The sequence below is a fragment of the Neomonachus schauinslandi genome, chromosome 14 (genome assembly GCF_002201575.2).
Source record: "Neomonachus schauinslandi chromosome 14, ASM220157v2, whole genome shotgun sequence".
Taxonomy (NCBI): Eukaryota; Metazoa; Chordata; class Mammalia; order Carnivora; family Phocidae; genus Neomonachus; species Neomonachus schauinslandi.
The window spans coordinates 470,341-493,368 of record NC_058416.1 but is presented as its reverse complement, the minus strand read 5'-3'; the positions used below and the strand labels follow the sequence as shown (position 1 = coordinate 493,368).

The 23,028-nt window shown below is 49.7% G+C and overlaps 1 protein-coding gene and 1 long non-coding RNA gene across 4 annotated transcripts in view; one reads left to right on the top strand and one right to left on the bottom strand.

Annotated features, from left to right (window-relative positions):
• Nucleotides 1-764: 764 nt before the first annotated feature.
• On the bottom strand, nucleotides 765-12,826 carry LOC110577186. Of its 3 annotated transcripts, XR_002480104.1 has the most exons (4): nucleotides 12,803-12,826; nucleotides 10,391-10,584; nucleotides 8,568-8,670; nucleotides 765-838 (listed from the first exon to the last, which is right to left on the bottom strand). It is a non-coding gene; the product is annotated as an uncharacterized LOC110577186 (long non-coding RNA). The 3 variants fall into 3 exon arrangements; XR_002480103.1 differs by lacking the exon at nucleotides 12,803-12,826 and having other exon boundaries at nucleotides 10,391-11,098; XR_002480105.1 differs by lacking the exons at nucleotides 765-838; nucleotides 12,803-12,826 and adding an exon at nucleotides 6,346-6,382 and having other exon boundaries at nucleotides 10,391-11,098.
• Nucleotides 12,827-13,366: 540 nt separating this feature from the next.
• Nucleotides 13,367-23,028, top strand: part of CTDP1 (CTD phosphatase subunit 1) — a 53,273-nt gene continuing 43,611 nt past the window's right edge. Inside the window, exon 1 of the mRNA XM_021686172.2 lies at nucleotides 13,367-13,750. Coding sequence (XP_021541847.2) covers nucleotides 13,446-13,750 — 305 coding nt within the window. The 5' untranslated portion in view covers nucleotides 13,367-13,445. The remainder of the gene's footprint in view (nucleotides 13,751-23,028) is intronic.

The following is a 23,028-nucleotide window of genomic DNA, read 5'->3' as shown; positions in this document are numbered from 1 at the left end:
AAGAGTAGTCTCCCTTTGTCCTGCAAGGAGGGCGGGTGCTCCCACCGCAATGCACTGGAAATAGGGCCCTGTGGTCTCCAGAGAATCTGCCGCCACCGCGGCTTGTCTTCACGGCCCTGCTCGTCTTCCTCGTCTGCAAGCATCAGAGAGAAAGTGCCCACACGGGCTGGACAGAAGCGCCAGGCCCCCATCTGCCCCTGGGATGTAAGCAGAGCAGCACGAGCCCCTCCAGTCTCACTGCCTGAACTGCCGAGACCCACATCCGAGGTCTGAGGAGGGCAGGAGGGAAAACCCAAGCAGCATCTGAGGCCAGCTCTGACAGCCACATACCCTGCAGAGCGCCACGAGGGGGCCAGGCTGGTGAAGCTAGGCTGCAATCAACCTCGCCCCTCACCAGGTCCTGGGTCCCCCCCTTTCATGTGGTTGTCCCTAAACACACCTCACACCCGCAAGTCCGCCTGCGTGTCGTCAGCCCTCCGCCCGAACCTACAGGAGTGAACCATCACACATGCTTAGCTAGACCCACCAAGCAAGAGAGAGGGGGCCCAACTAGCAGACCCAGGGAGGGAAGCGGGGGCGTCCCTGCCAACCACAGGAAAGGAGGGGCTCCACAGGAGAGTCACGGACAACACTGTGCCAGTGATGAGGAAATGCTAAGTCCCTAGAAAGACAAACGAGCAAAACGACACCCACCGACTCCGCCTCTGTGGAGGATCCAAGTCCTTCTGGAAAAACTGGGGCCTCGGAAGAGTCCCTGCAGGAGCCACCTGACGCCAAAGCCAGACCAAACGTCACAGGAGGACTTCACACCAGCGTCTCAGGAACACTGACACAAAGCCTTAACAGAACATTAGCAAACTGAATCTACAAGCTCTTGAAAGGATCATAGGGATGCCTGGGTAGCTCAGTCGGTTAAGCGCCCAACTCCTGATTTCGGCTCAGGTATGATCTGAGGGTCATGGGATTGAGCCCCTCATCGGGCTCCCTGCTTAGTGGGGAGTCTGCTTCTCTCCTTCTCCCTCTCCTTCTGCCCCTTCACTCTCTCTCTCTCTCTCACACTCTCTCTCTAAAATAAATAAGTATATAAATAAATAAATCCTTAAAAAAATCTTTAAAAAGATGATAAACCATAACCAATCGGAATTTATCCCAGGAGTGCAGATTGGACAAACACCTGAAAATAGATCAATCAATAGCCATGGGAAAATATTAATGACAAAATTTAATGTCTATTCAAAAATTTTTAGGGGTGCCTGGGTGGCTCAGTTGGTTAAGCGTCTATCTTCAGCTCAGGTCATGATCCCAGGGTCCTGGGATCGAGCCTGCATCGGGCTCCCTGCTCAGCGGGAAGCCTGCTTCTCCCTCTCCCACTCCCCCTGCTTGTGTTCCCTCTCTCGCTGGGTCTCTCTGTCAAATAAATAAATTAAATCTTTAAAAAAAATTTTTTTTTAATTTTTTTAAAAAACAATCTCGGGGCACCTGGGTGGCTCAGATGGTTAAGCATCTGCCTTCGGCTCAGGTCATGATCCCAGGGTCCTGGGATCGAGCCCCGCATCGGGCTCCCTGCTCGGCGGGGGGCCTGCTTCTCCCCCTCCCTCTGCTTCTCCCCCTACTCATGTTCTCTCTCTCTCTCTGTATCTCTGTGTCTGGAATGAATAAATAAAAAAATCTTTAAAAAAAAAAAATCTCAAATAAGGAAAAGAATGTCCTCAACCTGATAAAGGACATGTTAAAAAAAAAACCAAAAACCTACAGCTGTAATCTTAACAGGTTTTTTTTTAAAGGATTTGTTTATTTATTTGAGAGGGAGAGCAAGCGTGTGCACACGAGCAGGAGGGCTGGCGGGAGAGGGAGAGAGAGAACCTCAAGCAGAGTCTGTACTGACCCCGAGATCACAAGCTGAGCTAAAACCAAGAGTCAGACACTTAACGGACCGAGCCACCCAGGCACCCCTCATCATAGCAGTGTTTGATGAAAGACTTGAATTCTTTCCCTCCTCAAACTGTGAACAAAGCAACAGTATCAGTTCACACCACTCCACTCAGCATCACACGGGAGCTGCTAGTCAGTGTGATAACCATCTCCCCTCAAAGAAAAAAGGGAATGAGAGAAAGGAGAAGCAATTAGCCATAAATACTAAAAAGGAGAAATAAAATATTTACAGATGACCTGATCCTGTACATAGAGAATTCTAAGAATTCTACAAAAAACAACACACACAAACAAAAAGGAACTACCAGAATAAGCAAGATTATCTTATCAAGATTGCAGGACACAAGATCATTATGCAAAAAAAATCAATCCTATTTTCACATGCTATCAACAACCTGAAAATTAAGAAAACAATTCCATTTACAATAGCATCAAAAATAATAAACTATTTAGCATTAAGTGTAACAAAAGAAGTGCAAGATTTGTTCACATAGAACTACAAAGCATCTCTGAGAGAAATTACAGAAGATTTAATCAAGAGACATTCCGTGTTCATAGATGGAAAGATTCAATATCGTTTATACTTCAGCTCCGTGCAATCACTCCCAAAATCCCGGCATGTTTTTGTAGAAATCGACAAAGGGAGCCTATTATTTTTATGGACAAGAAAAGGACCTAGAATAGCCAAAACAATCTTGAAAAAGAACAAAGTTAGAGAATTTACACACTCGCTTTCGAGCTGCAGCTGCCAACACCATGATCAGCTGGTGTCAGCCTAAGGACGGACACAAAGATCAGTGGGGTAGAACTTGAAACTGCAGGACGTTCAGAGTCTGCATGGTAAAAGGGAACACAAAATAACGTTCTAAAGAGTCACGGGAGAGAGATGTCTTTCTATTAAGGACTCTCTCGACCCCGTAGTACATTCTCCTGTCTGTCGTGTGCTGGATTCAAAACAGGGAACCAACCAAAGGCAACGACTCCACCTCATTCTCTGTTTTGACTCACACGAAGGTGGTCATCTGGGGACCTGGGTTTGATAAACTCTCCCCAGTGGCTGAGATGGAAACTTGGCAGCCATGAGGGGAGAAGCATATTAGAAGGTAATTTGTACATAAATTACACATGGAATTTATACAGGAAGATTATTTCCTCTAACACAGCAGTGGGGATGTTGGATGTTTGGGGGAACCAGCAGGGTGCAGGAAAGCTGACTGCGGCCTGCAGGCTCTCGGGCTAGGAGAAAGGCATACTACCCAGTTCTGAACCGATAAAGCAGGGTTTCAAATGAAAACTTGGGGCTTGGAGAATCAGATTCACTCCAAAATATGTGTTCTTCACACCTGACTTGAGATAATAATTTAAAAAGTTAAACAAACCCAAGCCACGGCAGAAGGCTCAATAGTCCCAGATCTCAGTGCCATGTCTACCTGTTGTAATGAACATCCCTAGTGGGAATCGGAGACAAATTGACCCGTGCACCCTGTGGGCTGTCACTAAAATCACAATTCCCTAGATATTCCTGCAGAACGAACCCCAGACTTGACGGCATCTCCCTCCACTGGGAGGTAGAACAATAAAGAGCCGGAAAAACCACAGCCTGTTTCCTATCGCATGATTACCTGGTTGCTTCCAAGTGCTAGGAAATGCTCCTGGAAAAGTCCCTGGTGCTCTAAAGTGCACCCTACAAGACGTCCCCAGGCCAGGAGCGTGGGTTCTGCCGTCGACCCTCTCTGTGACGGGTGGTTGGGAAGCAGCGTCTTCTAGCCTCTACCCGACCGGCCCGCAGCACGCCCCCTGCTCTCAGCAGCAACACACACAGAGGGTGCCTCGTCCCGGCCTCTGCCTTCTCCCAGAGACCGCCACAGCCACGTCCCTTCTCCTGGTTGTCTGTCCCCATGCACAGTTCACACAATGTGTACTACCAGCTCCCTTAAAAAAGAAAACGCTTTTGTTCTCATGATTCGTCTCTTCTCCAAGAGCCGTTTTAGAGACAGCGCAGCCAAGCCCACAGGCGTGGGGGACTCGGTCCCCAGCTGTCGGGGCCAGGATGGTCCCAGCGCTTGCACGCTCATGCAGCACGTCTGACTGGCGTGTGCCTTGTGTTCTAACGTTAATCCATCATGCAGGAGCGTCTGACTGCAGACCCCTTATCTTGTGGAGCCCTGTCCTCCCAGATCGCATCTGTCCTTCCAGTCACAGCGCCCTTCCCCGTCTCCACCTTTCCCTCTGCCCCTCACTCAAAGAGAAGGGGCTGTGAGCCTACAACACCTCCATAGTCAGTGCTGGATCTGGGAAAACAGGCCAAAAAACGGGGCAGGGGGGTGTTCCCCTTCAGTCTCTCTGACCCAGTTAAAAACAAAGAAAAATCGAAGAGAAGATTTCTACCTTAGGGAGGAGGGCAGTCAGGACACTCTGAAGGGTCCTCCTCACTACAGAACAGTTAGAGTCTAAGACTTGATTTTCATGCCAGGACTGGGTTTACAAGAAGCAAGGGGCGCCCTGAACACTCCCAAACCAGGGAAACCCTCATGAGCAGGGTCCGGGGGAGGGAACGTGGGTGGGAAAATACACAAAGTGGGGCACCCTCAGGGACCCTGCCAGAATCAGGATGACCTGGGGTTGTAGAGGGGGGGCACAGCAGCTCCAGACCCTGCCTGCAAGGATTCGGAAGTGCCCCACGTGGGTCCTCTGGTTCTTGCCAGAACAAGGTCACCACATTCCACAGATTACCACCCACCGAATATGAGCTCACAAACAGCACCAACCGTGAGAGGAAACTGCTTATATGAACAACAAACAAACAAAACAGATGTAAACCCACAATGACATCAAGTATTTATATGGTCAGATTCAGAATCTTAAAAATTAGGTGTGAACTACTAAGGAGAAAAGATAGAATTACCGAAATAAATGAGCAAGTAAAAACAGACTATAAATGAACAGGCATATTTGAAAAACATCCAAATAGAACTCTCCTAAGTGAAAACTATGATTTTTGAAGTCTCAAAAGATGAGTTAGACAGCAGATTACACACAGATGAAGAGAGGTTAATAAACTGGAGGCGCATCTGAAGAAATTCCCCAGGGTGCTGAGAAACGAGAAGAGGGGAAAATGTAATAAAGATTGAGAGAGGAATTATGGCACGAGAAGGTTTAACAAACATCTATCTATTCAGAGTTCCACATACACTAGCACGGAAGCAGTTTTTAGAGATAATGCTTGAGAATTTCAAGAACAAATGAAATTCATGAATCTACAATACATCCTAAACAGAATAAAGGAAAAGAAATCACCCCTAGACACACGGCAATGAAATTACAGAACACCAAAGACAAAGAGAAGATGATCACCTACAAAACCACCACAGTCAGACTAACAGACTTTCAACAACAAAACACAGAAACCAGAACCCAATGGGAAACGTCTTCTAATGAAAAAGATCACTGTCATCCTCTAGCTGTATGTCCACCAAAACTAGTTTTCCACAATAAGAGCAAAATAAAGCCCTCTCCGATAAACAGAAGCTGAGGGTTTACTTCCAGCAGAACTTCCAAGAAGGCGAGCACAATCCCGTAAGCCGGCTGAGATCTACTCACACACAACGCAGCGTAAGCACACGTCACGTGTAGATGGTACGTTACATGAGTATCTTAGATATCCCTTATTTTAACAGAACAGTGTCTTTTCATTGGAATGTTTCTCTTTCCTAACAAATTATTTGTTACTTTAAAAAAAAGGAAGATATGAAATATAAGAAAAATGCTGACCAGATAAACTGGTAAATATACATTAAATAAAAACAAACATTGTAAAATTACAAGAGTACCTAATTTGGGGATGTAAAAATGCAGAACTAAAATACTGCACAACTTCAGTATGTGAGTCTAGAGAAGAGCAGAGGTATATGTAGTATTTTAAGATCTATGTATTGTTTGCAAAGAAATTGGAATATTAACTTTACATTTATTAAGTTAGGAATACAATACAAAGTAAAATTTCAATGGTGATAACCAAAATAATAAAAATAGAGTAAAAAAATAAATAGAAAAGCAGATGTCTATATATCACCAATGGGTGAAAAGAGATGAGAAAGGAGAAAATATACCCATAGAAACATGAGATTAAATATAAATGTATTGGACTCAGCAGCTGAAAGATAGTGTGAGAATAAATCATCAAAGTCTAGCTACATGTTGTTTATAGCATAAATATCTAAACTTAAGGTACACAAACACTAAAAGTAAAAATAAAGACTATACCAGGCAAACATTTATTAAAACAGAGTTATGATAGGGACGCCTGGGTGGCTCAGTCTGTTAAGCATCTGCCTTCGGCTCAGGTCATGATCCCAGGGTTCTGGGATCGAGTCCCGCGTCGGGCTCCCTGCACAGTGGGGAGCCTGCTTCTTCCTCTCCCGCTCCCCCTCCTTGCGCTCTCTCTCTCTCTCTGACAAATAAATAAACAAAATCTTAAAAAAAAAAGTTATGATAGTCGTATTACTTCAAAGAAAATACATTTTAAGAGATAAGCATTGTTCAGGGTACAGAGAGCTCCACACAATGAAGAAGGTTCAATTTGTCAAGGATATAAAAATTCTAAATGTGTATTCCTTTAATAACAGCCTCTCCCCCATACACACAAACACATGCACACACATTATTACATAAGCGCACACACACATACATACACAAACACATACAAACAGTTAATAAAGCTACAGGGAGAGAGAGAGGCAAATTCGTAACCATAGAAGAGATTTCAACTTAGCTCTCTCAACCATTGCTTTTGGTCAAACAGAAAGATATGTAAACCTAGAAGATTTGAGTGACACATTCAAGAGGGTTGATTTATTGGGTAGACTAGAATCCTGACTCAAGTAAGGAAAAGATACACATTCTTTTGAAGCACATATTAACCCGATCCTGGAATTATTCCAATAGCATTAAATTTCAAAAGAGTAATATCATTCAGATTATGTTACCTGACTATAATGCAATTAATTTAGAAATCAACCATAAAAATATGGAGAAAAATTCCCATGCATGTGGACATTTTTAAATATACTTCTAAATAACTTATTTGCCAAAGAAAAACACCATAGTGAGTACAAAAGAATAACTGCATGGCTGACAATAAGAAGATTATATACCAAAACATGTGAAAGAAGGCAAAAGTGATGCTCAGTAGGACATGTATGTCATTGAAGTTCTCTTTAAAAATAAGATAAGCCAAAATTAATGAATTAAATATAAAAGAACTTTGAAAGATTAATAGGTCTAACATCAGTTCACAAAAACCTATTGCATTTTTATATGCCAGCAACAGTCAACTAGAAAAGGTTGGGTTTTGTGGGAGTTTTTTAAGTATCATGTATCAACAAGAGTATAAGCAAAAAAAAATAAACTAGGAATAGATCTAACAAAAAATGTGCAAGTCCTACATGGAGAATATCATAAAAATCTTATTTGAAGATCTTAAAGAGAGCCTAAATAAACAGACTGATATACTGTGTTTATGGATGGCACAATTCAAGTCACAAAGATGTCACTTCTCCCCAATTATAGACTCCATACAGTTCTGATCAAAACTCTAACAAGTTTTATCAATAAAACTGACACACTAATTCAAAAATTTATGAAAAAACAAAGGCCAAGAATATACACAAAACTTGTGAAGAACTTCCCAGAGGTCAGGACTTACTGTGAAACTATAGCAATTGAGACAGTTCAAGAATAAAGCAGAACAGAAAGTCCGAAATAGGCTCGTGCATTTCCAGGGACTTACTGCATACCAGAGACGCGTCGCAGATCAATGCAAACAGGATAAGCTTTTCCAAACTGGGGCTGGGACAACTGCCCACCCCGACGGGAAAGAAGTCTGATCACTGCCTGACACCACATACGAAACACCCATTTCTTATTACTTAAGGACTTCGCCGTGAAAGGCAAAGTTTTATAGATTTTTAGAAGTAAAAAAGAAGCAGGGCGGCTGGGTGGCTCAGTCGTTAAGCGTCTGCCTTCGGCTCAGGTCATGATCCCGGGGTCCTGGGATCGAGCCCCGCATCGGGCTCCCTGCTCGGCGGGAAGCCTGCTTCTCCCTCTCCCACCCCCCCTGCTCGTGTTCCCTCTCTCGCTGTCTCTGTCAAATAAATAAATAAAATCTTAAAAAAAAGAAAAGAAGTAAAAAAGAAGCTATCTTTATGATCTCAGGTTAGGCAATGGAGTCTTAAAATTAAGAACTTCTGTTCATCAAAAGATTTTATAAAGAAAATGAAAAAAGGACAAGGCAAAAATTGAGAGATGATGGGGATAACATATAAACAACAAAGGTGTTCAGAAGCCATAAGAAACTACTACAAATCAATAAGAAGACAGCCCAGTGGAAAAAAGAGTGATCAACATGAAGAGGCACTTCAGAGAAGAGAAAGCACGAAAGGCAAGAAAACAATAGGGAACTTGACTTAGCCGGAATGGCTACTGGAAAGATGCAAGTTAAGACCACAGCTTCAACTCTAACACACATCTTCACCCAGACTGACAGACTAGAAAGCGTGGCGCAGGGCTGCCAAGGGTGCGGTGGGGGTACAAGCTGAGACAGCCACGTAGGAACGTGGTTTGGGGTTGCCACATACATCTGCATCCTGGGATTCAGCAGCTCCACCCTCAGGCTCCAGCTCACGGGCACCAGGAAACCCAGCACTTTTCATAAGAATCCAAAACAACCCAAATGTCCATCTGCAAGAGAATGGTAAATGCATCCTGTCACACTCCACATGAGCTATTAAATAGAAGTCACAATAAACAATAACCACACAAAGTAATATGGATGAATTCTGGGTACACAATGATAAATGAAAAAGTCATTCACAGACCCAAAAACCCCCATATATATGTGATGCATTTTTTTATGTGATGCATTTTTTCCAACCTCAAAAGCAAGCATAACTCCACAGTATGCTGTGGCCCCACACATATGCATGCAGCAAAACCCCACACAAAGGGAGCACGACAAATGCAAAACTGAGGGAATTAAGGGGGCAGGACAGGAAGGTGGGGAGCATACAGGTAGTCCTCACAGTATTGGTAATGCTGTAGATTTCAGGTTGGCTGATGGGTTCATTTTAGGATTACACAAAAATTTTGGTATCTGCTTAATTTACATAATTTTTAACGGGGGGGGGGGGAGAGGGGAGAAGAACAGAGGGCGCGATCCAACTAACGGCTATTAAATGTTACCACTGGGTAAACAAGTATCTGTGATGCTTATCTGTGTTTGCCCCTCCCATCTGCTTTGCAGAAACACCCCCTGGCTCCTCAGCAAGCCTTGCTCCTGCCTGTGTTCCCAGTCCCCGCCTGGACCCTCCGGCACAACTCCCTCCCTACTGGCAACACCAGCCCTGGTCTCACCACAGCCCGTAACGGGCCCTGCTCCTTGCCGGTGCCTCCATTCTCTGCCCACAACACTGTGGCTGCCTTTCCCACACGAGAGATGCTTCCCACACTTGGTGCCATTTGCGCTGCTCTGGTCTCTCCAGGAAACTGCCACACCAGCCCTGCTCTGCCACCCACTGGCTGGCTCTCCCCTGTGCCCAGGCAGCTCAGACCTGACAGACTCCCAGGGAACCCCCCGTGTCCCATCCCCCTGCGGCCCCGCCCCCCTTCCTGGTTCACGGTCTTCTTCCAGGGCCACTTTGGACCCCTCCTTCTCACTAACCTGCCCAGGAAGTGACAAGACCTGGTGGTAGTAGCTCAGAAACTCTCCCCACAACTACTCCCGTCTGTTGGGATCACCGGGCACTGGGGTCTCTAGCTCCAGGTTCACTCTGCCCTCAGCTATCAGCAGTGCCTTACACACAGATCAGAGGAGCTCAGACATCTGCCCAAAACTATGTAGTAACTACCACTGCCTACAAACCCAGCTACACATTAGACTAACCCAGCGAGCAAAACTCCTGATGCTCGGGTCCCCTCCAAAACCAGCTAAGTCAGAATTGTGACTGGTGGTGTCTGCAACTTTTCAAACATCCTAGCCCTGTTCCCATTTTTGCCATATAGAACTCCATCAAGGGATCCCCCAGAACCCCAACCATGATGGTCCTTGTGTCTAGAAGGCCTGTTTCCTCTTCTGTTAAAATCCCATTCAAGGTCTTCTTCCAGCAAGAGTGAAGTAGGTAGAACCCAGCCATTGCTCCTGCCACAAGAACTTGAGGAAAACAGGTATTTGCAAACACCATGTTTTAAGAGACACCAGACAGCTCTACAAACTAAGAGGGCTGAAAAGGCTGGCTCTCCACATGGGACATCTGCCTCGTGCTCGGGAAGCATGCACATCTCAGGAGTGCGGCCAGGCCTGCAGGACAGTGGAGGTAACTAAGACTAGACAAACTCCCACCAGCAAGAAGGTCTACAGAGCACCCAGGAAGAACCGTGAAACCACACGGAGACTGAGCCATACCTGAGGCTCCAACACGGCCCTGCCCCAAATCAGTTGTTGAATTTAGGCGATCAGCCCCTCCGACTGTGCGCCTACAGAAGAAAGGCTGAGGTGTTGGAGCTCTAGGTTTCTTCTATACACAATGCTGGTGTGCTGCTAGGAACAACTGCAACAGTCGTACGGCGTGTCCACTGAAAGCATCAGGCCTGGCAGACCTACGCAGAAGGGAGCAAGGGGGACCAAGAAGTGAGTCCTGAGGATCTCTTTGGGACAGTACCTGGCAGGAGTCCAGAAGGCTCTTTGGAACATCACAGATTGACCTCTTGAGGCTTCTAGGACTGTTTTGGCTAAGTTTGGGGCTAGAGAACTTGCAGTAGCCAGAGCCTGAAAAACCACGTTTCCATGACAGCTGGGGTGTTCTGAGGATGGTAAGGGGGTCAAGGGTCGCCTCCTTTCATCAGAAGAGGATTCGGGAATCAGAAATCTATGAAAGTGGCACCACTGCAAGGTAGGTAAAATTAAGCGAATACCACGCGTGGCTCTTCTCCTATAGACTACGGTTGGGAAGAGCCAGCAGCCCCTCATGGCAAAAATACAGAAAATGTGTTGCTCTTTTCTAAGGATCAGGATCAAAGTCATGTTTGCAGAAAATACTTTCACCACAAGGCTATACTGTATTAATTCCAGAAAAGTGACACTCATTTTAGGGAGGTGTCTCTGCTTCTTGGATAACCAGAGGAAAAACAGCTATCATGCTCCCTATCTTGCTAGGGGGTGTGGCTTCCTTCAACACCTGGCCAAGCCTGAGTACTCAGGGGCTTTAAAAGAAGCTTCTGGAGACTACTAGGAGGATCAGAGGTGGGGACCAAGGAGAGAGAACACCCTCTTTGGAAGGTCTGGAGTCCATGAGGCCTTTAGCAACACCTGGACAAAGTGAGAGTAGTTCCATTTCTTCCTCAATTTCTGTATTTTTGTTTCTCCAGGGATTTATCCGTTTCACTTAAAAAATTACCTAATCTTCTGGCATTCAGCCGTCCCTATTATTCCCTCATAACCATTTTTATTTCTGTAAAGTCGGTGGTGCTCTTCTCACTTTCATCCCTGAGTTCAGTGAGGTTTCCCTCTTTTTCAGCCGGTCAATCCAGCTCAAGTTTTGTCATTTGCTGATCTTTCCAAAGAACCAACTTTCGGTTTTGTAGGACTTCGCCAGTTTTTGTTTTCTGTTTATTCCTGCTCCAGTCAGTATTTCTTGTCTGTTTGCTTTATGTTTAGCTTGCTCTTCTGTTCTGACTTCTTACCGCCAATGAGTAGATTTGAGAGACTTCTCTTGTTAACACGGGTGTTTTGGTCACACTTTGCCCTGTACGCCCGGCATTACCCGCAGCACACAAGCTTTAGTGTTTTTCATTCACAGGCTTCCCATTTCCAGTTGAGGAGCGCTGCTTAACGTCCACACAACTGTGACTGTCCCCAGTCTCCTTCCGCTGTGGCTTCTAAATTCCGCAGAGAGCAAGGCGCAGTCGCTCAGGCCAAGTAGCGGCATAAGCAGGAAAGCAGCCGAGGGCACGGCTGAGGCCAGAGGTCACCCACGCAGCACAGACTGGCAGGACAAGGGCCACGGGAACCCGGAGAGCCAGCCGCAGGGAGCAGATCCGCCGCCCCTCCGCGTCTGCCCGCGGCGGGAGGCCGCTGCCCGCAGGGCTCTGCACGGGCGTCCACCCCCGCACACAGCGGAGGCCCCGCGCGGCCGGGACGCGGCAAGCAGCAGGCGTGGAGAGCTGCCTCGACCCGGCCCGGCCGTGAGTTCACGGACTGACTCGCCCGCCACGTTTGCGGGGCGTCACTACGACACCTCACGTGGCTTGCAGGCAACCAAGTTCAACGTGCAGCGCGACGCCCTGCGTCCGGAACCCCAGCCTGCCTTACGGTCGCTGCCGCGCGTTCCCACCGCGTAAAGCCGGCTCGGTGCAGCGGCGCTCGCGACCTACCCGCTGCGCTCAGAGAGCACTCGGTCTGGGAACTGTCAGGAGCCAGCCCGCAGGGCGCCAGGGGCGGGGGGCCGGGAGGACGCTGCTCCGGGCGCGAGCGTGGCCCGGGGGCCGGCCGGGGCCGCAGGGCGCCGCACGCCCCCTCCGCCCCGCCGGTCTACCCCGTGCCGACGGGGGCTGGGGCGCCCGGCGGCCGGCGCTGCCTTGCCTGCCTGCCCCTCCGCCGGGGCCCTCCCGCCCCAGGCACCAGGGGGCCCCGCGGCCGGAACCGCGGAGCTTTACAAATCGCTAGCAAGGTCACCACCGACCCGCCGTTCCTCTCCTCCCGCAGGTCCGCGGGGCCTCCCTACGCGCGGGCACGGGCCAGGCGCCGCCGGGAGCCGGCGCCGCCGGGAGCCAGCGCCCCGAACCCCACGAGCCAGGTGGCGAGGGGCGGGGCACCCACCTCCCCGTGACCCCGGCCCGCGCGCGGCAGGCCGGGACCACAGCGCCCCGATATGCGCGTTGCATGCCGGGACTCGCAGTCTCTCCACAACCGGCCCCAGCACGTGACTGGGCTGCAGCCCGCGGCCCGCGTTGCATGCCGGGACTCATAGTTTAACGACCCTGGGCCCCGGCTCACCAAGGGAGTTGTGGGACGGGGGAGCGCGCGGCATGCCGGGACCTCGCAGTGCATGCCGGGGATTCAGGGCAGCGGCGCGCGCTGCACGCCGGGACCCGCAGCCCCACGCCGCAGGCGCTCCCGGGGTACATGGGGCGTGGCCACGCTGTTCCCGTCGGGCCGGCTCCCACGCCGCTCCGGGCACCCGCGTCCGACGCAGCGCCTCTTGGGCCCCGCGGGGGCGTGTGTTTACACGCGGGCCCCGCAACGCACGCACGCGGCGTCACGTGACGTCAGACGCTGTCCCGGAAGTTGGCGCGGGCTGGGCGGCGGGTGGAAGCCGGTGCCGGAGCGCGAGTTGCAGCGCCGTCGCCTTCGCCGCCTGGGCCGGGGTCGCCGTCCCGCCCACCCACCCGCGATGGGCACCGGGCCCTGAGCGCCCCGCCCCGCCCCGCCCGCCTTCCCACAGCGACCCCGCCCGGCCGCGATGGAGGCGCCGCTCGCGGGCCGCGTTCCCGCCGAGGGCGCCCCGCCGGTGGCCGTGGCCGAGGTGCGCTGCCCGGGCCCCGGGCCGCTGCGCCTGCTCGAGTGGAGGGTGGCGGCGGGCGCGGCCGTGCGTATCGGCTCCGTGCTAGCCGTGTGTGAGGCCGCCGCCTCCGCGCAGCCCGCCGGTCCCGCCCCTGCCCGGGCTGGCTCCGGGGGCTGCGTGCGCGCCGAGCGCAGGCTGAGGTCGGAGCGCGCCGGCGTGGTGCGGGAGCTGTGCGCGCAGCCAGGACAGGTGGTGGCCCCCGGGTGAGTGGGGTCCGGGGGGCGGGGTCTGGAGGGGTCCTGGGCCGGGCACTGGGCAGGAAAGGGTCCCCGGGGCTGCAGCTCAAGGGACTGAGCTCGGGGAGAACTTGGCGCGTCTGAGGGTCTTCCTAAGGTCGGACCGCAGTCACCACTTGTCACAGTCACTACCGCGGCATTTGACTTACTCAACAGCCGCCGAAAGTGCAGTCCTTAGGAGATAAGGGCGTTCGGTCTCCTTCTGTAGGTGCCCCCCCGCCCCCTGGCTGCGCGGACGGGACGACCAGGCGCGCTCCACCTCGTTACCGTGGTGTAAACTGCTGGGGGTGGGGTGCACTTCTTGGGCTGCTCGTAAAGCTCAAGAAACGCGGTTGTAAAGGCTGGTGCGGTTGTGCAGCGTAGCTCAGGAAGGGGGTGCAGCCTCAGCGCGGCTAGTTCAGGGTAACACAGGAGTAGCGCGTTTCACCCTCATAAGGGACTGTGTTCTCCGTTTAAGTGGACGAAGTTGTCCATCTGCACCTGTGTCAGTTTACCGGTGTTGTGCCCTGAGATTGTGTTGATGTGTGGGTACACGTGTGTAATGTAGGCATGACTCATGTTTTCAGTGTCAGGAGCAGAAACCCGGCAGGTGAGCGTTCTGCTTCCTGCTGCGGTGGTCGGTGCACGGCTTCCCTCTGCCGGGGCCGCAGTACAGCTTAGGCTCTTAGGTGCTCAGTCCCCTTCTGCGCACTCCAGCCGGCTGGCTGTGCCATTTGCTCTGGTCTCTGCTCCTCTCCCTGCGGCTGCACTAACTGCAGCTGTTGAGCATCTGCTTCCTGCCCCTGTCCACCAAACACCCCTGGCCTCCATCCCAACCCCACAAGCCTTTTCCTGTGTCCACTTCTTCCCACTCATTGTTTGGAGAGGGCACCCTGGTCCTTGGCCTTGGGGTGAGGGCCCACGCCTGCCCAGTGAATGCAGGCAGGGTGGGATGGGAGCTGCCTTGGGGCTGCACCCTCCTCTGGAGCTGTCTGGCTGGTCTCCTCTGGAAGGGAGACGCTCGCTGGGCTGTACATCTGGCACGCTGTGGCATGCTGCCGTCATTACTTTGAGGTCAGAGCCTACCTAAACCTGTGAGCCCATAGTTGGGGAGATGAAGCCCAGTGCTGGTGTGTCACTGTGTAGAAGATTCCTGAGGGGAAGGGTTCTTCCCTTCCTGCTCTTCCTCCAGTTATCCAGAAAAGGCCAGTAGGGCCCAGGCAGATCAGGGACTAGTTGCAGCTAGTTAGAAACTCCATGTGCCGTGCTTTGATCACATCAGCCAGACTAGCAAAGCAGAGTAACCCTGTACGTTAATCTCACCAGTCAACCAGGTAACTAACCTGATGACAAGCTCTCGGTGCTGAGAAGTTCTTTCCTTTTTGTGTTTTTGGTGTTTGAGATTTAGGGTATCTTGCTGCTGTGGTTCATCATGAGGCTCTCCACAGTCTGATGATAGTATTTCTCCTGGAGATGCGGGTAAAGCACTAGCACAGCCAGGCTCACCTGCTTGGAGCTGTCCTTGCTGTCTTCATCATCACTGGCAGTGGTGGGATTTCTCTGACACATCAGCGGTTATTCTCAGGCAACAAACACTTAGCTGTAGGAACTGCTTCTGGCTGTAGTTGAAATAATCGCTAGGCTATCATTCTGACCTGTATGTTTTGTACCTGCTCTCAGGTAGAGGTAGGAACTGTATCCCTCCTCCTCTGACAGGGAGGGAGGGAGGGAGGGCACTGGGGTCCCAGGGGGTTTTGACGTGCCCAGCACCTCACCTTGCTGAGGCTTCTCATCGTCGTCCTATGCCATGCTGCTCTCTCCTTAGACCATGTTGCATCCAGAGAGTCCCAGTGTGGGGAAGTAGATAGAATGAGGGTACGTATCTGTCTTTATAATTTCCACGTGATTAAAAATATTTTGACTTGAAAATATTCTGACGTGGCATGATGTGTCCGAAACTTAATCTATTAATGATCAGTTTACCTAATGATGTCCTTCCTTCCCACCTGTCTGCTTTTATGTCTGATATCATTCACTGGGAGGCAGTGAAGTCCCAAAGGAGGATATATGAAATAATCTGGGGACACGTCTGGTGGTGGCTTAGGACTGAAGGGGGTGGGGGGGTAGGTATCTGTAACTGACATCTGTCCAGTTCCTTCTGTGCCCCGTAGTCTGTCTACAGAAGAATGTCTGCATCAGCCAGGGTCTGGGGTGAGTGCTGCTGAGGAGGGTTCCAGCATCACTGACCAAGCACAACTGTCCCATGCACGCTTTGTAGGTGTTAGAACAAAAAAATCTCAGAGAAACTCATAAAGAAAACTGAACAGCCTGAGATTCTAAAGTTAGGTTGTGCGGGGTTTTAAATTCTAAGCGCAGCTCACTGGTGCACTACAATACTTATCTGTAGAGGGCTTGCCTTGGAAGTAAGGAAACTACTTTTCCAACCCAATAGTGAACCACCTTGATGAACTAGAACATTCTTTTAGTTAAATGATCTTATCCTTCTCTGTTGACATCTGCACTATTTAAAAGATTACTCCGGGGACACCTGGGTGGCTCAGTCAGTTAAGCATCTGCCTTTGGCTCAGGTCGTGATCCCAGGATCCCTGGCTCCTTGCTCAATGAGAAGCCTGCATCTCCCTCTGCCTGACGCTCCCCCTGCTTGTGCATGCGCGCGCTCTCTCTCTCTCTCTCTCTGACAAATAAATAAATAAAACCTTAAAAAATACCTTTAAAAAAAAGATTATGCCGTTAAAAGACATTTATGTCTAAAATGGGGGAAATTGTCACTTCATTTAATTGAATCCACTTCAAATGAATTTTTTTGGTTTTTTTCCAGTTTTCACTTAACCAGAAAACCATTGGCCTTTTTATCTACTTAATTCTATATGCATGCATGATTTAATTTTATTGCAGTTCTTTAGATTTTTAGGTATCTTGTCTAATCCTTTAAATAAAGACCTTTGGACCAAATGGGCTTTGAAGCTTGGTCTACCTAAAAACTGATGGGTAGGTTTCAATAGATGGTAGCATGCATCACCGTATTTATTTCCATTTTCATGTTTAAAGTTAATTTCAGGGGCGCCTGGGTGGCTTAGTTGGTTAAGCGGACTGCCTTCGGCTCAGGTCATGATCCCGGAGTCCCGGGATCGAGTCCCACGTCGGGCTCCCTGCTCAGCGGGGAGTCTGCTTCTCCCTCTGACCCTCCCCCCCCTCTCATGCTCGCTCTATCTCATTCTCTCTCTCAAATAAATAAATAAAATCTTAAAAGAAAAAAGTTAATTTCAAAGTATATGAAATCAAATATCTGGTTACAGAGGAATGGGCAAATCTTTAACTTCATACATCGTTTTTTGAATGGCATAAATACTGATAGTAAAGCCAAAAGTGGTAACAAAGGAAGTAATATATCAGTTGTCTCAGAAAAAGTGCTTTTTTTTTTATTTAGGGGAGTGAGAATCTAGACAAAGTAGAACAAATCAATTTCAAAGTATTTGTGTAATATCTTAAAAGGTAAATATAATTTCTAAAGACTGTAGCTAGATCTTAAATATTTCTCACTTAGCACTTTATATTTATAAAATTCCTTAGAACTTCACAAACTTGATCTAAATGTTGACCTGTTTAGTCTTTGTATTTTGAAGAAACTTTTAGAAGACGTTCATGGTTTTATGGTGGTGCTTTGAATTGTGGGTGCTGCTAGTTTCCTCCCATCTGATTGGTCTCTTGTGCTGGCTGTGAGTTGGTGGGATGATGGAGTTCAGTCTGCCTTGTGTGTTAGCTGATACCGTATGTCCCCTGCAGTGCTTTTCATCTGAGCATGGGGGCGGGGTGGCTATTGCTGTTTAAGGCTGGAAGCATTTAAAGTTGCCGGCATGCTATTTTGAAGAACTTAGCAGCACTCTGGGGTGCATCCTGGAGACAATGTTGAAATTCTGAGGCCAGGGAGGCGCTTGGCCTCCCCGAGGCTGGGAGTCCTTCCCTGCCTGTGTAACCCAGCAGTGCAGGCGGGTCTGGGTGTGGTGGTGCCACTTGCTTTTGAGGCATGTTAGGAAAATGGAGTTTCGTCAAATAAGTCCTAGGAGGCCACAGTGGAGGTGCATACAGGTTTAAGAGAATTCTGTACAGAATTGCTTTGTGGAATCTCAGTAGCTCTGTTTGTAGTTTTTCCGTGGCACTGGGAATGGGTCGTCTGTTTTTATTTTAGTTTCTTCAGATGCTTTGGGTCTTGTCTCTGACAAGCACGCCTTCAGTCACCAGGCCGGAGGTGGCCGGCGTGCTCTGAAGTGGCTCTGTCCTGGCTCTCACTTCCGCGTGGGCCCAGCTTGAATGACAGGCAGTGGGGGTGCTTCAGCTGCCGCCGCTGCTCTGCGCCCTGTTGCTGGCACCTCACCTGCCCCTGCAGTAGTCACAAAGCTGGTGTACCTTTGTGCTTCTTTGTGGACATAATTCCAGACCTAGAGAAAAGTTGCAAGAGTAGTACCAAGACTTCTCATATAAGTGTCACACGGATTTTCCAAAGGTCAGCATGTTGCCATATCTGCTTTACCTTTCTTCCCCCTCCACATGTGGTATTTTTCTTCCTGAGGTTGAGGAGTAAGTTGCAGATGTGATGCACTTTATCCCTAAATATTTCAATTTCCTAAAAAAATTCTCTTACCTAACCGTGGTACAATGATCAGAATCAGAAATAATGTCCATGCAGGGCTATTTTCTGCTCATTGGATCTCCCTCATGGGCCAGTATTGTCCTTGGAAGCAAAAGAAACCCCAGATCGTGTGTTAGGCTCAGCTGTCAGAGCTCCTGGGTCTCTAACCTTGGGTGGTTCCTCCTTTTTCTTCTCATAATCAGCTGGTGGTTTTGCAGACTGGCTGTCAGTTCGCACTGTGGTGTACATTTGGGCAGGAGTTGCCAGAGCGCCTGTGTGTCCTGAGCGGGCCCATCAGGCAGCAGGTGGCCTCAGTTTGTCCCGTTCTGGTTTGTTAGGTGGCGGCTGTAGTGAAAACTTACTAATTTTCCTGGTGTAATTGCTAAGTATCTTGTGAGAGATACTTTCTTCCTCAGTAAATATCTTAAATTCTCGCATCAAATGGTCACCCATCGTTTCTGGCATCTTGATGACTCTTGTCTGAATCTCCTGTATTTTTGTTTTTATCAGGATTGTCCAGTGGTGACATTCTTAAGTCTGTTGTTCATCTTCATTTCTGGATTGGCTTTCTCCTATAAGAACAATTAATTTAACAGTGTGGACTCTTGGGTTCTTATTGTCCCAGGAGAGTAAAGGGACTGCAACTGCTCCAGTTGTCCCAGGTTTGGCCAGTGGGAGCCCGTCGAGCTGACCCCTGTGGTGAGGCCCCGTCGGTCTGAGAGCGTGGCCATGTTTTCTGACACAAATGGTACTGAGGCTCCTGCTCCCGAGCCCTGGAATCACCCATTTCTCCAAGAAGTCCTGCTTCCTTTTAATGGAGAATGACATTTAGGAACCAGGATCTGGGTGCACAAAATACGTTTTCCCCCGCGCACTCATACACTAAGCTCTGTGTGTGGCGTTTGGAGGAGGGCCTTGAGCTCTCCTAATCTGTAAGGAGAAGGGAAGGGTCAGACCCAGCATTTAACGGGGATGGCTTCTACGAGCACAGAGTTCAGGGTACCCACCTTCCTCACCCCCTGCTCTTTCTGATACCGCCGCGCCCCCCCCCCCCACCCCGTGCCCTCTGGCCTTCCCGTCAGAGCAGACACGAAAGCCGATGCATACAAAAGATTCAAGAGTTTGTGTATTTGGGGGAAAATAACTTCTTCAGAAATTGCATTTTATGATTTTCCTATGGATTTTTTTTCAAGGACAAACCAGGAAAGTTAACATTTATTGGTGACTGACGTGACCTTCTGGGGCTGGTCTCCTTGGCTGAAGTATTTTCTCTAGATGTCACAGCCTGCCACTCCCCTTAGGGTGTGGCACTGGTGGCTGTTTGTTGGGTTGAGGGTAGAAACACTAACCCTTTCATCCCTGTCTTGCATCAGTATCTGCAAAAATGAAATCATCTTATACTGAAAAAGGACATTACTGTTACTTTTTTAAAAATACTCTTTCCCTCTCTCTTGGCCATTCCTTCACTTTTTTGAGAATTCTTTTGGCCCATGCAAAGATGCAGGAGAAGTAGTCCACTGGATAATGTCGTACTCCGCTCTGACCCTGCAAAACCATTCTGAATGATCTTTTAATTCAGACAAAGAATGCAGTCCCTTTACTCTCCTTTTCATTAAAACTGGATGTTTTTGAGATGCTGTACTTTGGACCATGTGTGCGTATCCATGTGGCTAGGTGGGACAAACAGTTCATTCTGAGTCTTTTGGGGGTAGTCACAAACTGTCATGAGCTGCGCGGCCTGTGTGGTCCGGTCCAGTCCAGCGTGCCGCTCTGAGCCTCAGGCCTCGCCTGCCATCCTCCCTGGGCTGCAGAAATTCCAGAAACCGCACAGGCCCGGGTGGCTTGGCGGCAGCACACGGCATCTTTTATTTCTCTTTGGCCAACGTTTGTCAGAAACATTTCTCTGAAGACCTAGGGCTCCTACCCTGTGAGTGGAGATGATGTTGTGTTTTTAAACACTTCCTCCCCTAACCTGGCAGGTGTGGTCTTAGCATCCTGCATGGATGGGTGTATGACACGGTGGGTTTGACAGGGTGGGTTTCTAGTGGGATGCTGCTTGGTTTGGGGCCCACTTTGCTAGATTGTAGCACATGGTGTCTTCAGACTTGGGTACTCTGTGAAAATTGCATGATGTTTTGTTTTGCATTGGATGAATGCATACCACCTGCTCTCCCCACACCCTTCCTGCGTGGACTCACCCACCGGTGCTGAGCCCACCGCCACATGAGGCGAAATGGGACACGCACTGCCAGGATGAATTCCAAGTGGAGACCTCGTGCTTAAATTTAGCAAATCCTCTGTTAATATTCACAAATGTGGAGTTTGAGCTCCCAACACTATGGGTGACTCATGTCAAGGAGAGGAGACGTTGAGTTTTGAAATGAAGGCAGTTTATGAGGGATTAAGTTGATGTGTGAGGGATCCGTGTATCTCTTACACGTGTCATATGACCGAGACACACATGTCGTATCACCACAGAGGGAGTCCTTGTAGAAGCTTTGTGTGGTACTGTCTCCTGTGATAGTCATTGTCAACATTAAATATTCTCTTCAGGCCTTGGGGTGATTGGACTTGTCCCAAGTACCTTTGAGAGCAGGGGCCTCCCTGTGCCTGCTCCCCGGCTGTCCCTGCTCTCCTGCGGGTGGGGGCTGCTGGTGCACACAGCTCTGGGTATCCACCAGGACAGGCTGTGCTCCCCTCGCTCTGTTCTCCAGGCGGACTTACTGGTCCTTTCTGTATCTGTTCCTGGCAGGTGTGTTCGGGAACGTCCGAGAGTGTCCACGGCACTTCTTTGTCTCTTGGTTCACACTTCTCCCAGCATCTCCTGCCTGCACTTTTGCATTTAGAGTTTGTCTGCTCACCCCACCCCTGGCTCCCTTCCCAGCACCACCTGCAGGTTCCAGACCCGTTGGTATCCAAGCCGCCACTTTCAGCGTGCTCTTAGCTGGGGGATCTGAAGCCTAGTGTCCCTCACCTGTGTGGCGTGGCCTTGCTCCTCCCCCCCCCCCCCCCCCCCCCCCCCTGCTTCCTGTCACCTTGTGGGAGCTGTCTTAGAAGCTTCCACCTGCTGGAGGACAGTTAATCCTCTAGAATTAGTCGCCCCACCCCCTTGGGGTTCCCCTTGAATCTTGGTGATCTGGGTAAGACAAAGATTTCTTTTTTTTTTTTTTTTTTTATAAAGATTTTATTTATTTATTTGACAGAAAGAGACACAGCAAGAGAGGGAACACAAGCAGGGGGAGAGGGAGAGGGAGAAGCAGGCTTCCCCCGGAGCAGGGAGCCCGATGGGGGGCTCGATCCCAGGACCCCGGGATCATGACCTGAGCCGAAGGCAGACGCTTAACGACTGAGCCACCCAGGTGCCCGACAAAGATTTCTTAAGAACACAAAGTATCTGATAAATTGAACTGGATCAAAATTTAAAACCTTATCTTCGAAAAACACTGTTAAGAAAATGAAAAGAGCTGACTACAGAATGGAAACACGTACTGCACGAACTGTTTCGACCTGTTTATTGGTTGAGCTAGAGGCACCAGCTGCATCTTCAGGTTAACATTTTAGGAAAGATTGGTGAAATCTTCCTAGTCCATTTTTTGGTGTTCCTGAAAAAATAATCCACAAGTCGGGTTTTAGTGTAGAAATGAGTAAAGTGAATAAATGCAGACTGTTGTGTACGTTTCGCATCTGTCTGCTGTGGGCACAGAGGAAGGGGCAGTGTCTGCAGGCCTGGCCACCAGGTCACACTGCGCCTGAGACCGGAACCCCTCCGTCTGCGGTGCTTGTGCAGACTGCGCTCTTCCGCGGTAGTGGGTCCCCAGAATCTGTCATTAAAATGCAAGCAACATCAGTGTTTGTAAACCCTGAAGACTGGTGAATGAACCAGTTTACTCTGTTTCTCATAAAACCTACCCCCAGCATTCCAGGGGGCAAACAGCAGATTTTTGCCAGGTTCCAGAAGGCCTGACAAACCCTTCAAAAACCCATTAGCCAACAGTTGATAGACACCTTTGACTTTGGGGAAAGTGCAAGTCAGTCCTCTTGCTGGCTCTGCTCCTATCCTCTCAAGACGGCCGCCTTCCTGGGCCTGTTGCTTCCCCTCCTGCAGGCAGGGGACCAGGATGGGCAAGGAAGGGGCCCCAGCAGGTAGAGTCCAAATTGCAGGTTGTTTGCAAGGTGGGCTGCTCTGCAGACAACTCCCCGGGAGGGTGTGTGTCTTGTGTCCGAGCAAGGGCTGATTCGGAGGTGCCTGCCGTGAGGGCTGTGATCTGAGAGGCCTGGACCCCGGCAGCCGCTCGGAGGGGGTGGTGTGCGGTCAGAAAGGAGGGTGAAGGGGCTCTCACGTGGGCATCTGAGCGGGGACTGGCCTTGGTTGGGCGAAGTGCTACAGAGCCAGTTAAGTGGAGAAAGCCAGCTGGGCCGTGGTCCCAAAGCCAGACCCAACTAGCAGCTCCGACACCAGCAGCACAGAAGCTGGTGGTGGAAGGTGGAAGAAATGCAGGCTACCCGGAGGAGGCGGACGTGAGCCGGGGGGGGGTCCGGGGGGGGGACAGGACTCCTTGGCACATAGATCCCCAGCGTCAGACGGACAGGAACCTGGAGCAAGAAGACCTCTTCGAGC